At 60.9% G+C, this 14,381-nt stretch overlaps 1 protein-coding gene across 1 annotated transcript in view; it reads right to left on the bottom strand.

Annotated features, from left to right (window-relative positions):
* FAM78B (family with sequence similarity 78 member B) overlaps positions 1 to 9,561 on the bottom strand; it is a 35,591-nt gene extending 26,030 nt beyond the window's left edge. Inside the window, exon 1 of the mRNA XM_036273367.1 lies at positions 9,299 to 9,561. Coding sequence (XP_036129260.1) covers positions 9,299 to 9,561 — 263 coding nt within the window. The remainder of the gene's footprint in view (positions 1 to 9,298) is intronic.
* Positions 9,562 to 14,381: the final 4,820 nt, after the last annotated feature.

Here is a 14,381-nt window from a genome sequence, read left to right as displayed (position 1 = left end):
CTTAAAGGGAACACCTGTCCCAGCAACAGACAGGCTCCCCGGCTCCGAAGGTCCAGAAAGCATTTTCAACAGGAGACTGGGTTTAGTTTTGGGGCACGTATCTCTTCTCCTTCCTATAGCACCTACAGGCTGTTCGTGGAAGTTTGAGACAGTCTCCAATATTTGAGTCACGCAGAGACTGGTCTTGAGTCCCCCGGGCTCCAGGGTGGAAGCCGCCACTTTGGGACGGAGGCTCTGCCTGGTGGCTTTTAGGAGGAGGAAGGAGGAGGTCACCTCAGGAGAGCAGGTCTGAGTCCCCTCCACGCCGCACACGCTGGACCCTGACCCACTTCGCGTTTGCCGGAGCCTGTCCTTGCTGCCACGTGTGCCCGGAGCCCGGCTCCCGCCCGCCGGCCCTGCACGTGTGCCCGGAGCCCGGCTCCCGCCCGCCTGCCCTGCACGTGTGCCCGGAGCCCGGCTCCCGCCCGCCTGCCCTGCACGTGTGCCCGGAGCCCGGCTCCCGCCCGCCTGCCCTGCACGTGTGCCCGGAGCCCGGCTCCCTGCCCGCCGGACCTCCACGTGTGCCCGGAGCCCGGCTCCCTGCCCGCCGGACCTCCACGTGTGCCCGGAGCCCGGCTCCCTGCCCGCCGGCCCTCCACGTGTGCCCGGAGCCCGGCTCCCTGCCCGCCGGCCCTCCACGTGTGCCCGGAGCCCGGCTCCCTGCCCGCCTGCCCTCCACGTGTGCCCGGAGCCCGGCTCCCTGCCCGCCGGCCTCCACGTGCGCCGGAGCCCGGCTCCCTGCCCGCCTGCCCTCCACGTGTCCCGGAGCCCGGCTCCCTGCCCGCCTGCCCTCCACGTGTGCCCGGAGCCCGGCTCCCGCCCGCCTGCCCTCCACGTGTGCCCGGAGCCCGGCTCCCTGCCCGCCGGCCCTCCACGTGTGCCCGGAGCCCGGCTCCCGCCCGCCGGCCCTCCACGTGTACCCGGAGCCCGGCTCCCGCCCGCCGGCCCTCCACGTGTGCCCGGAGCCCGGCTTCCGCCCGCCTGCCCTCCACGTGTGCCCGGAGCCCGGCTCCCTGCCCGCCGGCCCTCCACGTGTGCCCGGAGCCCGGCTCCCGCCCGCCTGCCCTCCACGTGTGCCCGGAGCCCGGCTCCCGCCCGCCTGCCCTGCAGGATGCGGCTCCACCAGCTGGCGGCGGGTGTGACTTACGGCCCCATTACTCAGACCCCTGGCAGCCGCAGCGCCAGCCTCGCCCAGGCCCAGGAGCCAGCTGGGAGAGGTCAGGCCCCGAGAGGGCCCGGCAGCGCTGCGCGAGGCAGGCGGATCAGCAGCCCTCCGAGGTGCCCGCCTTTCTATTTACTTTAACCCGACAGCCTGAAACTTCTCTTTGCTTCTGTCGAATGCATCTAGGTGTTCCTATCTTCCCTCTCGTATCCTCGGGCACCACGGGGGGCCCCCAAAGCGCCCATGTGCTGACCCACCGTGACGCACCCAGTGTACACGGCTCCGGTCCTGGGGGGCTGACCGTGCACAGGAGGCGGGGCCTGGACACGGGGTCTGACTCACCAGCGCCTTCCAGAGCGACCTTGGGCATGTTATTTCATCTAAAATGGGAAAAACAGCTGCCTTAAATAGTTTTCATAATTATTGGGAGGTTAACTCTGGGAGGCCCCCTTATAAAGAACAAAATCGTGCATGCGTATATGACAAAAAAGATACCAGAAAGAATATATTAAAAATAGTTTCGGGTGCAAGTTATTCGTGGTGTTGGTCTCATCTGCCCACCCAGGCTGGGCATCCCCCACTCTCCTGGGCATGTGGGTTCACGTTCCCGCTGTGCCCGGAATCCACAGCTCGAAGCAGAGCTGGAGGGCGGCTTCTAGGGGCACGAGGAGCCACCACGCACGTCTGAGCACACGGGGAAGACAGAGGGTGGCCTGGCTGGGGCGGGGGCCCTTCTGCTCCTCACCAGCTCTGAGTCGGGCTGGGGGAGCGGGCAGCAGGGCTGGGGACCCCCTCCAGTCTGGATGTCTCTGTGCCCATGGAAGTCGCAAGGGCCACAACCGCAGACCCCCTGTCCCTTCAGGCGGACCCAAGTCACCCTCTGTGACACCAGCACACTGCAGGGGTCCCCGCACTCGACAGCGTGAGAGCCCACAGTCAGCACCGCGCTCGATGCCGGAAGGAAACGGGGCAGACCCGACCGTCTATTTACACGCAGGCCAGCCTCACGCCACATTAAGGGACCCGAGAGGTCACAGCGCGGCCCCAGCCTGGGTCCCTGGTGGGGGGCCAGCAGCTGTGTCTTCCACGGCACAGTCCACAGGGCAGCTCGGACCCCAGCACCGAGGCGCGGGGGCCTTGGACAAGGACGGACAGTGTACAAGCTTCCGGCCCCAAGGTACAGCTCAGGAGCTGACAGGAGAGCCGGGGCCCCCCATGGGGGCCTCCCCCCGCCCCCAGCATCTTAGATGGCAACTGTCTGACGAGTGGAAGGGACACACGGACGCCCACTGCTGGGCCTGAGGCTGCCCTCAGGGCTGACATGTGGCCACAGGGCAGCTTCTGGAGGAGGAGACCAGATGGCCAGGTGGGGGGCCCTGAGCTGAGAAGGCCCCCCACACTTGCCATGAATCGCCCTCACTGCAGGTGTCCGCCAGGCCACTCACGGAAGTGGCCAGCACATCACTTGTCATGTCATTCTGTTCCCTTCCCAGGACAGGACCTCCCAGACATTGAACACTGTCCCCACACACGCCCCTTCTCTAGCCCATCAACCCAGACACCTCGCTGACTGGGATGGGTGCAAACAGGGGACTCGCCCACAGCTCTGTCCGGGTGGGGACTCCAGGCCGCCCAGGGGCCCTGGCACCACGTGGCCCTGCGACTGGGAACTTCAGCTTCTCTCTCATCTCGGCCACTTCCTGTGGTCGTCTCCTGCTTGCACAGCGGAAACAGGGGCCCTCTGTTCCCTGTGATGACCCTTCTCGGCAGGTGACCTCCGTGGCTGGCTGAGAGCCTGCAGGGTCACCTGCCTGGGCCCGAGGGCAAACCCGGGCGTCTCCCCAAAGGCTAAGAAAGGAGCTGGGCCGGCCGGCAGCAGCCTCAAGCACAACGTCCGGCCCTGACACGATCGGAATGCGGACCTGTCCCCGTCGCGCCGGCGGGCTGTGGCCGTGCGTGTTCAGTCGGGAACGGGGTCAGAGGCATCCCAGCTGGGCCACTCACTACAGTGTGGCCTCCGGCGAATCCTCTGACCGCCCCGAGCCTCAGTTTTCCCATCGGTAACATGGTCAGGACAACAGCATTTAGCTCCCAGGGTCACAGGGAGGGTCCCCGTCCCCCTCCGCCGCCCCTCTGACTCAGTTGCACTTTACCTGCAGTGAGCGGAAGGCTCCTGGTGAGATCTGCTGAGCCTGATTAGAGACCCGGGCCAGGCCAGCTCGTCAAGGACACTCAGGACTCTCCCTGGGAACAGGACCCCGTGCCCCCATCTGAGGCTTTATTTATTTATTTTCTTTATTGATATTAGAGAGAGAGGAAGGGAGAGGGAGAGAGCGACAGAGACATCGATGAGAGAGAACAGCGATTGGCTGCCTCCTGCCTGCCCCCCACTGGGGATCAGGCCCACAACCCGGGCATGTGCCCTGACCGGGAATCGAACCGGCGACCTCTTGGTGCAGGGTCGGTGCTCAGCCCCTGAGCCACACCGGCTGGGCCCCATCTGAGGCTTTAGACCCGGGTCCCCAGAGTTTCTGGTGAGGAGCAGCTCTGGCTACATGCCAATCAGGAGCCCCAACTGGGCACGGAGTGGGATTGGGGGACAGAGGTGGGTGCATTGGTCGGGACAGACGAGCCGAGCTGGGCCTCAAGAGCAGAAGGCCCGAGAGTGGCATCCTGGTGAGCAAGGGGGGCCCGCTCACGCCGCGCTGCAGCAAGGGAGGGCAGCTCCCGGGCACCGCAGCCGGGCCGGGTGGGCCTCTCAGCAACGGGAAAGCCTCGTGCCCGCAGGCCCTGGGTGCGGGCCCCAAGTCGGAGAGGCACAGGGCTGTGACAAGCTTCCTGTCACGTCTCCTTGGGGACATGAGCATGAAGCCTCCGAGGTTGCTGAGCACCATGCCTGGCGCCCAGGAGCCCGCAGGGCCAGCGGACGGACAGACAGAGCCTGTGCTGAGGGGCCCCGCTGAGGGAACCTGCCCGTGCAAGGGGCTCATGATTGATCTTTATCTCATGCTTCTTGAACCTGCGCCGTAGGCCTGGCTCTGCCGGTTCACAGGGAATAAAGGGGCCGGCATGGCGGGGGACGGGCTGCACGCGGTTGGCAGGGGACAGATTGCACATGGTCGGCGGGGGAGGGGTCGGGCTGCACGTGGTCGGCGGGGGACAGGCTGCACGGGGCACGGTCAGCGGGGGTCGGGCTGCACGTGGTCGGCGGGGGACAGGCTGCACGGGGCACGGTTGGCGGCGGTCGGGCTGCACGGGGCACGGTCGGCAGGGGTCGGGCTGCACGCGGTTGGCAGGGGACAGATTGCACGTGGTCGGCGGGGGACAGGCTGCACGGGGCACGGTCGGCGGGGGTCGGGCTGCACGCGGTCGGCGGGGGACAGGCTGCACGTGGACTTGGCACACATCGTCTTCTCAGTAGCCGTGACGAGCGAGGGCACAGTGTGCCGTGAAGGAGCAGGACAGCTCTCACTGAGGAGTTGGTGGCGTCTCTGCCGAGCTGGCGGGGAGGAAGACCGGGCATTTGCTAACAGAGGACAGGCAAGAAGAGTATCCGGACAGAGGGCAGCACGTGGAAAAGCTCTGGGCTGGGGACAAGCCGGTCCCTTTGGAGAAACGGAAAAAGGCAGAGGTGGCTTGGGGACAGAAATGCAGCGAGTGGGAAGACACCTTCAAAGTTTGTCCCACAGCATGGACACAGTGAGGCAGTGACATCTTCAAAACTTCGCTCTGGCACTGAGTGAGAAACAGTCTGGGCTGGCAAGTCTGGTCAGGAGGCCTGTCGGAGCCAGTGACAGGGACGTGTCCTGGGATGGAAGGGTGCCATCGGGAGGGGCGTGGGGGGAGCGAGCCTGGAGGTGTGGTCAGCAGGACCTGGGATGGGTGGGAGGTGCCGGGAGCATCTAGGCTGACACTGCAGACTCGGGGTGGGCGCTGCGGTGGAGGTCAAGAGGTCAGGTTTGAGTATGCACGGCTTGAGATGTCATCCAGACAGCCAAGTGGACATCTGGGGCAGACACACACACCCCTGAGCTGCAGGCGACTGCTGCCACAGAGACCATCGGCTGCCCGAGATGGACGGACTCTCCCAGGGACAGTGCAGAATGAGAAGTGTCCCGATGGACTGTATTTCTGGGTGAGACAGAGACAGAGGATGCTGGACAGACAGCAGGGACACTCGAGATGGCAGTGATCAGGATGGAGCACCTTGCTGGCTTCGTGGGGCACTGTAGAGGCGAGAGGCCCACACCTGGTACCATGGGCATCGCGGACGAACTGGTCAAGAACCATTTCGGGCCAGAGGAAACTGGCTGGCACGGAACCGAACGGGCCACAGGGGGGCGTGGCAGAGCCAGAGCGTCAGTGGTGTTGGCTCGGAGGGAGGGACAGAGCGACAGGCAGGAGCTGAAGGACGGGACTGAGCCAGGACCTCCTGACTCCAGCTCCCCCAGGCCTGTGCTCTGCACGCGCTCAGCCCTGGGCTGACCCGAGTTCCCGTTCAGCTCGAGCAACGCATGCGCATGGGCTCGGAGAAGGATTTTTGCCTCAGCCGGCTCCCCGCCCCCAGCCTCAGCATCACCTTCTCCATCCTTGACACTCGACTCCATTTCTGGTTCAAACCTCACTCAGGAAACCTCTTGGGTGTTGGACTCTAGCATCCAAAACTCCCACCCTAAAGAACTTATGTCCTATTGAAAAGCCCCTGTGTGCTCAAGAGGTCCTGACACCCTGACCACAACCTGGGCTTCTCCAGATCGCACTGTCTTAGGCCTTTCCTGACGCACCCCGGCCCGCCTTTGGGACCTCGTCTCCCCCTGTCCACTACTTGGGAGCTCCACCCCAGCCTGCTCTACCCCTTCTTCTCCCTCCTCCATGCATCTGCTGTTCCCTCTTCCTTGCCCCGCTGAATCTCATCCACGCCTCAAGTCCAGCTCCAGTGCTTATACCTCTGCCCAGCCCCCCAGCCTCTCCCCAGCACCCCCCATACACCTCCCACAGTGAGGACCAGGGACGCGGCCAGCTCATTCCTGCCATCTCTCTGCAGCGGACTGTACACCCGGGGCCCCTGGAAAATGCGTGCTGTCGGGGGGGGGCGGGGGGGGACTGAGAAAAGCGATGGCCCTTCCTTCCTGGGGGAGGGGCCTACGCGCAGCACAGCTCAGGGGCCACAGGAGGACAAATGGGGCACATGCTCATCCTTGCCCGGGCTTCTACAGTCATAGGAGGAAGTTCCAGGTTCAGTCTGTTCTTAACTGGAACAGACTTCAAGTTCAAGTTAAGCTCTGACCATCCCGATCACCAACTCTTTCAGAAGCCTATTCTTGGACATGCTGAACATTTCAACCACACAAGTTCATGTTTTTTCTGTTAAGCCCAGGAACAGAGTTTTCTTGCCATGTTGGGTTGTGGATTTGCTCTGACACTGTCCCTTTCAAAACGTTGAAAAGACATATTTCTTTCTTTCTTTTTTTTTTTATCCTCATCCAAGGACATTTTTACATTTATCTTCAGATAGAGCCGGAGGAAGAGAGGGGGGAAGGAGACAGAGAAACAGCGATGGGAGAGAGATACTTCGAGTGGTCGCCACTCACATGACCCCAACCTGGGCCGGGGACAAACTGCAACTGAGGTACGTGCCCTTAGCAGGAACCAAACCTGAGACTCTCTGTTCCATAGGCCGACGCTCTAACCGCTGAGCCAAACTGGCCAGGGTGAAAAGGCACATTTCTAACCCAGATCCTCTCATCCTATCATGCTTCAGATAATAACAAGCCCTCGATTGCTTTTTCCACTCAAGGTGCTGGCTGAAGAGGACAGAAAAGCCAACAGACGGCAGCAACGTTCATGCCATCTGAGCTCCCATTACAAACTTTGCATGGGCCAAGTTTTCAGGGCATCAGCGCTTTGTGGAAACTGGTTCAATCCAACCTGGGTTCCGAAGGGGCCCGAAGCTCGGCAATTACGACAGCCACAAAGAGACAGGTCGAGTGTGGACACACAGCTATAATAATACGCTTTATGACTTCCTGAGGACTATGCTCGCTCCCCGGCGGTAACCACTTGAAAACCGAGAATCTTAAAATATGGACAGTAGTCCTGTAAAGTGTTCCCGAACCCCGAAGGTGAGGGCTCAGCAGGAAGGATCAGGAAATCCGTGTTCCCCAGAGCCCCAAGGCTGGCGCCGACCCACGAGCATTGAAGTTGGCTCCAGCACGGACACACCCTCCCCCAGATTCCAGGAAGTTCATCGCTCACCTCGACTTCTCCTGAGGTCCGACACATTTTCTTTTACGGAAAGAATTCTTTGCGCATTTGCTTTCCACTTGCTTATTTACGAGAGAGCGAGGCAACCGAGAGCCCTGGCTGTGTGGTCTTGGGAAAAATGAAGCTGTCTCTGTTCGGTCCCTCTGGCCTCGTCGACAGGGGCCCCAGGCTCCAATCACTGCCCACCAACCCCTATCCAGGTCACTCTGCCATCAGGGCCAGGCCGGGGAGACTGAAGGGAGGGCACCCTTGCCCTGCCTGGGCCTTTCTCTGCCTTGGTTGGAAATAATGGGTCTCTAAATAACAAAAACAGAACCAAAACCAACCAACTAGCCAACCCAACAAACAAAAAACAGTGGTAAGAGATACGTGTTCAGATATAATGATTCTCTTGAGGGTGTGTCTGTTTTTAAATGACCTGATTCCCCCGAAATAATATGCCTCCCATTTCTCACATCAGCTGCCTTCAGGGAAGACAAGAACACAGTGTGGGGGCACTGAGGACGCGGGCCTCACACACCTTCAGCCGATGGGCTGTCTCCTGCTTTGAGCTCTAATGCTGGAAAAGTGCAAACTCTTTTGGGGAGGAGAAGCGCGTTCCACGTTCCTGTTAGCACCTATGGCTGGTGTGAAGGTACATGCTCTCAGTGCAACAGAAAGCCTGCTAACCCAACCGCTGCTGGAAAGATGGTCTGACCCATATCCACATTCACTGGACGAACCTGGGAGTCCTAGAGTTTTAGATTAAGAGACGAAACGAGGCTGGCTTTCCAGAGAAGGGTCTCCCTGTAGGCTGCAGGCTAATTAGGATGCCCTGCATTGGGACAGAAGGCAGATTGCAGGCCCCAAACCTTTCAGCCACTGGAGCTGCCATCCGCTCAGAGTCTACTCCTGAAAGGAGACTGGTGGAGAATGATGAACATTTAGTAAATAAGAGAGTCCTGGCCGCCGCCGCCCCAGCCTGCGGTCTGAGCAGGCGGTGGGCCCCTGGCGGCCGGCGAGTCTCGGGAGGCTGGGTCTTCTCCGCTGCCGCGCACCGAGGGGCGCAGCTGAACGGGGCCGGAGGGCTCCCAGGTTTGGCGGTGGGAACCCAAGGCACCCTCCCAGCGCCGCAATTAGGAAAGTTCTGGAGCAAGTCAAGGCCAGGGAGCGCAGACCGCACAGCGCACCGCGCCAGCCAGAGACGCTCACACAGGCCACCAACCCTGCTCGGCCCGGACGCGCCCGGTGCCTCCGCTCCCTCCGCCCAGAACTCGGCCAGGGGGCGCCCAGCCGGACGGGTGGTTCTGCCGCGTTTGCGGTTCCGGATGGACACGTCTCCAGGCTTCCGGGCCTGGGGGACAAGAGCTAGAACTCAGCCGAAAGAACACGGGCAGAATCCCCCGGCCCCACTCGGACGCCCGGAGCCCGCTTCGCCAAGCACTCTCGGGTTCTCCAAAGGACGCGCGGCGCAGCACATGTGCCCCCGCACTCCACCCTCTTCTCTCCACAGGTCCCCCAAACTCTTCCCGGAAAGCCCCCCAACCCACAGACGACGCCCCGAAACTCCCAGGGCACTGGCCACCACCCCCACCCAAGTCTCTGGAGCCCTCCCTGTCGCGTTCTCTCCGCCCCGCACCGTCTCCTCGCGTTCGCCGGGAGCCAGACGCAAACCACGAGAAAAGCCTTCGCCAGGAGCCTCCCTACGCCCGCCCTGTCACTGAAACAAAAGCGCCGAGAGGAGGGAGGTGGAAGGGGAGGTGGGAGGAAGGTTTAGAGAGAGGATGGGGAGAGCGGAGGGAAGGCGCTGGGGAGGAAGTCGGGGTGGGAGCAGAGACGGGGCCGGTCGCTTACATGCCCAGGTCGCTGTAGGTGTTGAAGAACTCCATCTGGTTGCACGCCTGGATCCAGCCCACCACCCAGGTCTCGTGGCGGGGGATGGGGGGCATGACCACGCGGGCCGAGGCTTTGAAGTAGGGGGTCTTGTAGCGCAGGACGATGGGCGAGGTCTCCTCGATGCGCGTGGGGCACTGGTCGATGGTGGCGCACACATCGTACACTACGATGTTCTCGCGTCGGATCCGCGCCTTGCAGGTGATGCTCTGGATGCAGCCCATCCTGCCTCCCGGCCGGCGCGGCACGGGGCACGGGGGCCGCGCGGGCAGCCGGGGGCGCCCGTCACGCCGGCATGGCGACGCGCCGCCCGCGCCCGGGGCGGCTCAGCTCGCGCCTAGAAGCAGGGCGCCGCCGCCGGGCATCCTCTGGGGAAGCCCCCTCCTCCCGCCGCCACGCGGGGTCCCGGCTGCCTGCCCCCGCCCCCGCCCCCGCCCCCGCCACGCCCGCCCCTCTCTCCGGCAGGGCGCGCGGAGCGTGCGCTCCTAGGAGCGGGTGGGTGCCCCCACCGGCTCCAGCGCCCGCGTGGAGGGCAGGGAGGGGAGCGGTGCTGCGAGGAGGGGCGCCCACCTCGGGCCGGAGCCCCCCGCCCCTCGCCGGAGAGGCGGCGGCGGCCGCATGGAGCCCGGTCCCTCTGCCGCCGCCGCCGCCGCCACCGCTGCATGAACCTCTGCACCGCGGCCGCCCCCCGCGAGCAGCGCACCCAGCGGCGGGCTGCCGGGCGGCGGGCGGAGGCGGCAGCGGAGGACGCGGCGCTTCCCCCAGCCCCGCCCGCAGAGGCCGCGCCGACACTCCCCGCGGGGCTGGGGACGCCAGGGGGCGGTGGCCCGGGCAGAGGGCCGGTGGGCTGGGCAGCCGGGACGTGGTCGCGAAGGAAACTGGCCGTGCGCCCTGAGTTTTGTCCCTCTCCGGCTGCCGTCCGGGAAGGGAGGTGCTGTGTAGGGTGGGGGTGTTTAAAGGGCCGCGGGCACCGGGTGGGGCCCGACACGTGGGCCCGGCCGGGCGGGGCGGGGCTGCGGTGGGCGGTGCCCGGGATGGGAGGGGGCGTGGGGACCCAGCCGAAGCGGCGCTGGGGTGGGCGTGGGGAGGTGGGGACCAGGCAGGCCGGGGTGGGGGGGTGACCGGGGCTGGTGGGGACCCGGCCCGGGTGAGGTGGGCGGTGGTGGTCGTGGTGGTCGTGGTGGGTGGGTGGGGACCCGGCCCAGGGGGAGAGGGAGGGGGAGAGGGAGGGGGCGTGGGGCCCAGGCCCGCCGGACGTGGGTTGGGAGGGAGCAGGCCGAGAGGGGTGCCGCGCGGTCAGGAGTCAGGGTGGGGACCCGCAGTGAAGGTTGGGGGCAGCGAGGGGTTACTGGAGCCGCCGGAGCTGAGATGGGTCCGTTGTTTATAATGTCGTTTGTTACGTTCTAATTGAGCTCCCCCGGTACCCCGCCTTGAAGACCCTGAAGTCAGGGCTCCAGCAGCAGCCCCAAGGGCGGTGGACGGAGGGTCTTCCCGGCACTGGCTCCTTCCCACCTCGGCCTGGTGGAAAGGGACCTAACACCAAGTCACCCAAATCCCAGCAGTTTTGCTTGAAGCAGGAGCTAGATTTCTACTTATTTCCAGTCTTCTTCCAAATCGTCTTAGAAAATGCTCTTTCAACAAAACCGCAGGGAACTTGCCCTGAGTGCCGCATGGTGAAGGGCACTGCAGCCAGACACAGGCCGTGCCTAGCCTGCCCCCCCCCCCCAGCTGGATGGGCCTCCTTGAGGTGACCTGTAACCTGCTGAGGACAAGGGGAACTTGAGCACATCTGAGAACCAGGCTGAATTTAAGTAGTAAGTGCCCAGGATACTGTGTGTAGTTTGCCCCCACCAACCCCATAGAAAGCCTGGACCCCCGGGGACCCTTCACTGTTCGCAGCTGGTGGTGGACCCCTAGTGCTGTGTGAACAAATGAACGAATGAATCAACGCATGAATGAGACACGGGAGCAGCCCCACTGTAACTGTCTGTGGAAACTGCCACTCCAGACCCGGCACGTTGCGTACAGTGAGACCCACTGTGTGTGTCTGAGATTGTGGTCGAATGTGCTAAACAGAAAAAATGATTTAGCAAATTCTGTTCCTGGGCATCTTTTTACATTTACGTTTTCAAAGCTGATAGCTTCTCTGTAAGTATTTCCTGTGACTGGGACATTTGCGGGTGCCCAAGCGTGGAATACTCTGACGAACAGGCCGAAGGAGGCTGGCTCAAGTTCTTCAGCTAGAACAGATGTGATGAGTAATTTAAAAACGGGTTGCAACCTAAGCTCTCTCCATCCTTGTTTTAACTTTTCTGGCACCTTGGTTCACTCTGCAGTTAACAAAAGAGTCGTTCCAGCCCTTTGATCACAGGCTTCCCTCCCTTCACTGGGCGGCCACAGATCTCAGTCCGTGTCCTTTCATTTAGCAAACACCCACCACCTGCAGAGGCCACGCCCTGTGCCAAGCACTGGGGTTCAAAGACGACCAAGAGCTCAGGGACCGCTGAAGATGCACCTGTTAACAGGCCGTCCCTGTAAATGGTGACATGCTCTAACAGCAGTGTGTGGCCAGTTCTGTGGGAGCCCGGACAGGAGAGCCACAGAGAGAGTCACACGTGGCTGTCTGGAAGTAGTGACCTCGGAGTGGATCCTCGGGATCTGATGCTTGCAAGGAGGGGGAGGGTGAAGGGACCGTGGGGAGCAAGAGCTGGGCCAATGCAAAATGCACGGAGGTGTGGGAGAGAAACAGGTCACACTACGGTGTTGTGTGTAGACCATGGGCATCTGAATCCCAACCGGTTCTTGGTAGGGCCGTATCTTGATTATCCATGGAAGCTAACGGTTGCAAGGTTTGCGTTTTGAGAAGAATTACTCTGTCAGTTTGGAGGCTAGAGCGAGGGTAGTTACAGGGAGGATGTCAGGACGTTGTGAGGACAGATGATGTGGCCCTGAGCAAGGGCAGTGCCCTGGGGCTGGAGAGGCCTGGCTGCATTTCAGAACAAAAATCTATTTACTTGGTAACGGATGAGATGTTGAGGGAAGAGTCTGGCCCACTCCGTCCGAATCCTCAGCCTTCAGCACATACATTCATGTGATCCTGGTCATCAAAACAAGGAGATGGGAGGGGACAGCGATTGAGGTGGCGTGTTCGTACGTTGAGTCCGAGGAACCTGGAGGGTATTTGGGGGCAGGGCCCAGAGTTTGAGTTTCAGAGGTTATTAGGTTCCAGAAGACAGACCAACAGAAAAGCATTTCAATTGGGGGAATTTAGTTATCTCTGCTGATCTGAGTTACTTGTCAGGGTGCAATCTTGTGCATAAATATTGTCCTTTGTCTTCCAGTAGCACACGCACAGCCTTCCTAAACAGGGTGGACCCACTCACCTTCCCCAAATTATAGGAAAATCATATAAAGGAAAAGACATCCCCCCCCCAAACTTAAAGTGAGACCATGTTCTATCCACTAGAGTGCCAATAAAATGTAACTCATTATTCACAGACTTGAACCCTTGACATTCTCAAAGGGTTCACCCATGACCTTCACGAGTCTCCAAAGTCATGAATGTCACCATGACATATAATTTCCACCATAAAAAGCAGTAAAGTGTAACTGGAAAAATGTAAGGGACTCTTTAATGGTTCTATAACTGTGGGGCCAAGGGTAATTCCTAAAGCTACTTAAATAAATTTTGCCATTAAAATAAACTCCTTACTTTATGACATCTGGACCTTATTAACTCCATAGTTCCCTGACTTTGCAAAGGAAAAAAGTTAAAGCCAGTATGAGAATCATTCCATAGATGTCGCCGAGAAGAGAAGAGCTAAGCTGTGCTGGGGCACAGATGCCAGGCGCTGGGCGTGGTCCACTCTCTAGCCAAGCAGCTGGCAGTGCAACCTGCCCTCTGAGCAGGCCATTCAGATTTATGTCTCAGCAAATTAACTCCTGACAGGGACCTTTCAGGTTACTCACTGGAGACTGTTTTCATCCATGAATATTCCATCTGCAAGTGCCAGTGAGCCACCACCTGGACTCAAATGAAAGTCCTCCCAGGTGCAACAATGTCTCGATGCTCCTCCCAGATGCAACAATGTCTCGGTGCTGGCCGGATGTCTCCTGGCCTCCCGGAGCATCCTGTACCTGCCTCTGCTCCATGCTGTTCCCCAGTCGTGGGCCCACACTTGACCCCCTCAATAGGCAGTTCTCTCCCCAAGGGCATGTGTCCTTGGGCCCTGTTGCCCAGCCTAGTGCCTGGCACCCAGGGGCTGCTCAATAAGTGTTGAAATGTCTCAGATTATTTTTTAAAAATCTGATCAAATAATAGTTCCCATAACTTAGCTCTGAGCGCTGTCTCCTTACCTCCAGCAAGCCTGTGTTTTTACCCCCGCTCGCTCTGCACAGTACCTCCTTGTCCTCTCGCTCCCCCAGCGTGCCTCCATGCAGTGAGGGGGTGCCCTCTGCCTCCGAGCCTGCTGCACCAGCTCAGAGTTATCTGTCCTGGGCACTGAGAAATGGAAACACTTCAATGACAAGATCTTAATGACAATCATTCCCTGTGAGTAACTCTGCAAGAGTTTATCCTTGGGACACAGCACAAATGCTTCTTTGTACTTTGTGCTTTTGATGTCCTCGTGCAGGACAGAGCCCCTCAGTTCTCCAAGGCAGGGGCCCTGGAGCACACTCCGGGAGGCTGGCCTCTCCCCCTCCCCCTCCCCCCAGGCCACGCACACAGCCTCCTGTGACCCTACGCTTAGGCTTCCCAGACACAGGGCCATCTCTGACTTGATTTTTCCTGTTAGCTGACTCATTACTCAGTCAAGTGAGCTTTGTAGAAATGTTGGGTCACAAGGGCCTCTTTTCCAGTTGACCTTGGCCAGGGTTTTCCGAGACGCAGGACAGACCAGAGCTGTTGAGGAACTACCCCGGAGCTGTTAGACATGGAGACGGAGTTCTGTCGCTTAGATGCTCTGAAGACAGGCAAGAGGTGAAATGAATCTTTACGGTCCCAGAGTCCGGGACTAAAGAAACAACTCCTTCTGGTTGTGAA

This window comes from Molossus molossus, unplaced genomic scaffold, assembly GCF_014108415.1.
Source record: "Molossus molossus isolate mMolMol1 unplaced genomic scaffold, mMolMol1.p scaffold_m16_p_20, whole genome shotgun sequence".
Classification (NCBI taxonomy): domain Eukaryota; kingdom Metazoa; phylum Chordata; class Mammalia; order Chiroptera; family Molossidae; genus Molossus; species Molossus molossus.
The sequence above is the reverse complement of the archived record's forward strand: the minus strand, read 5'-3'. Positions and strand labels throughout refer to the sequence as shown.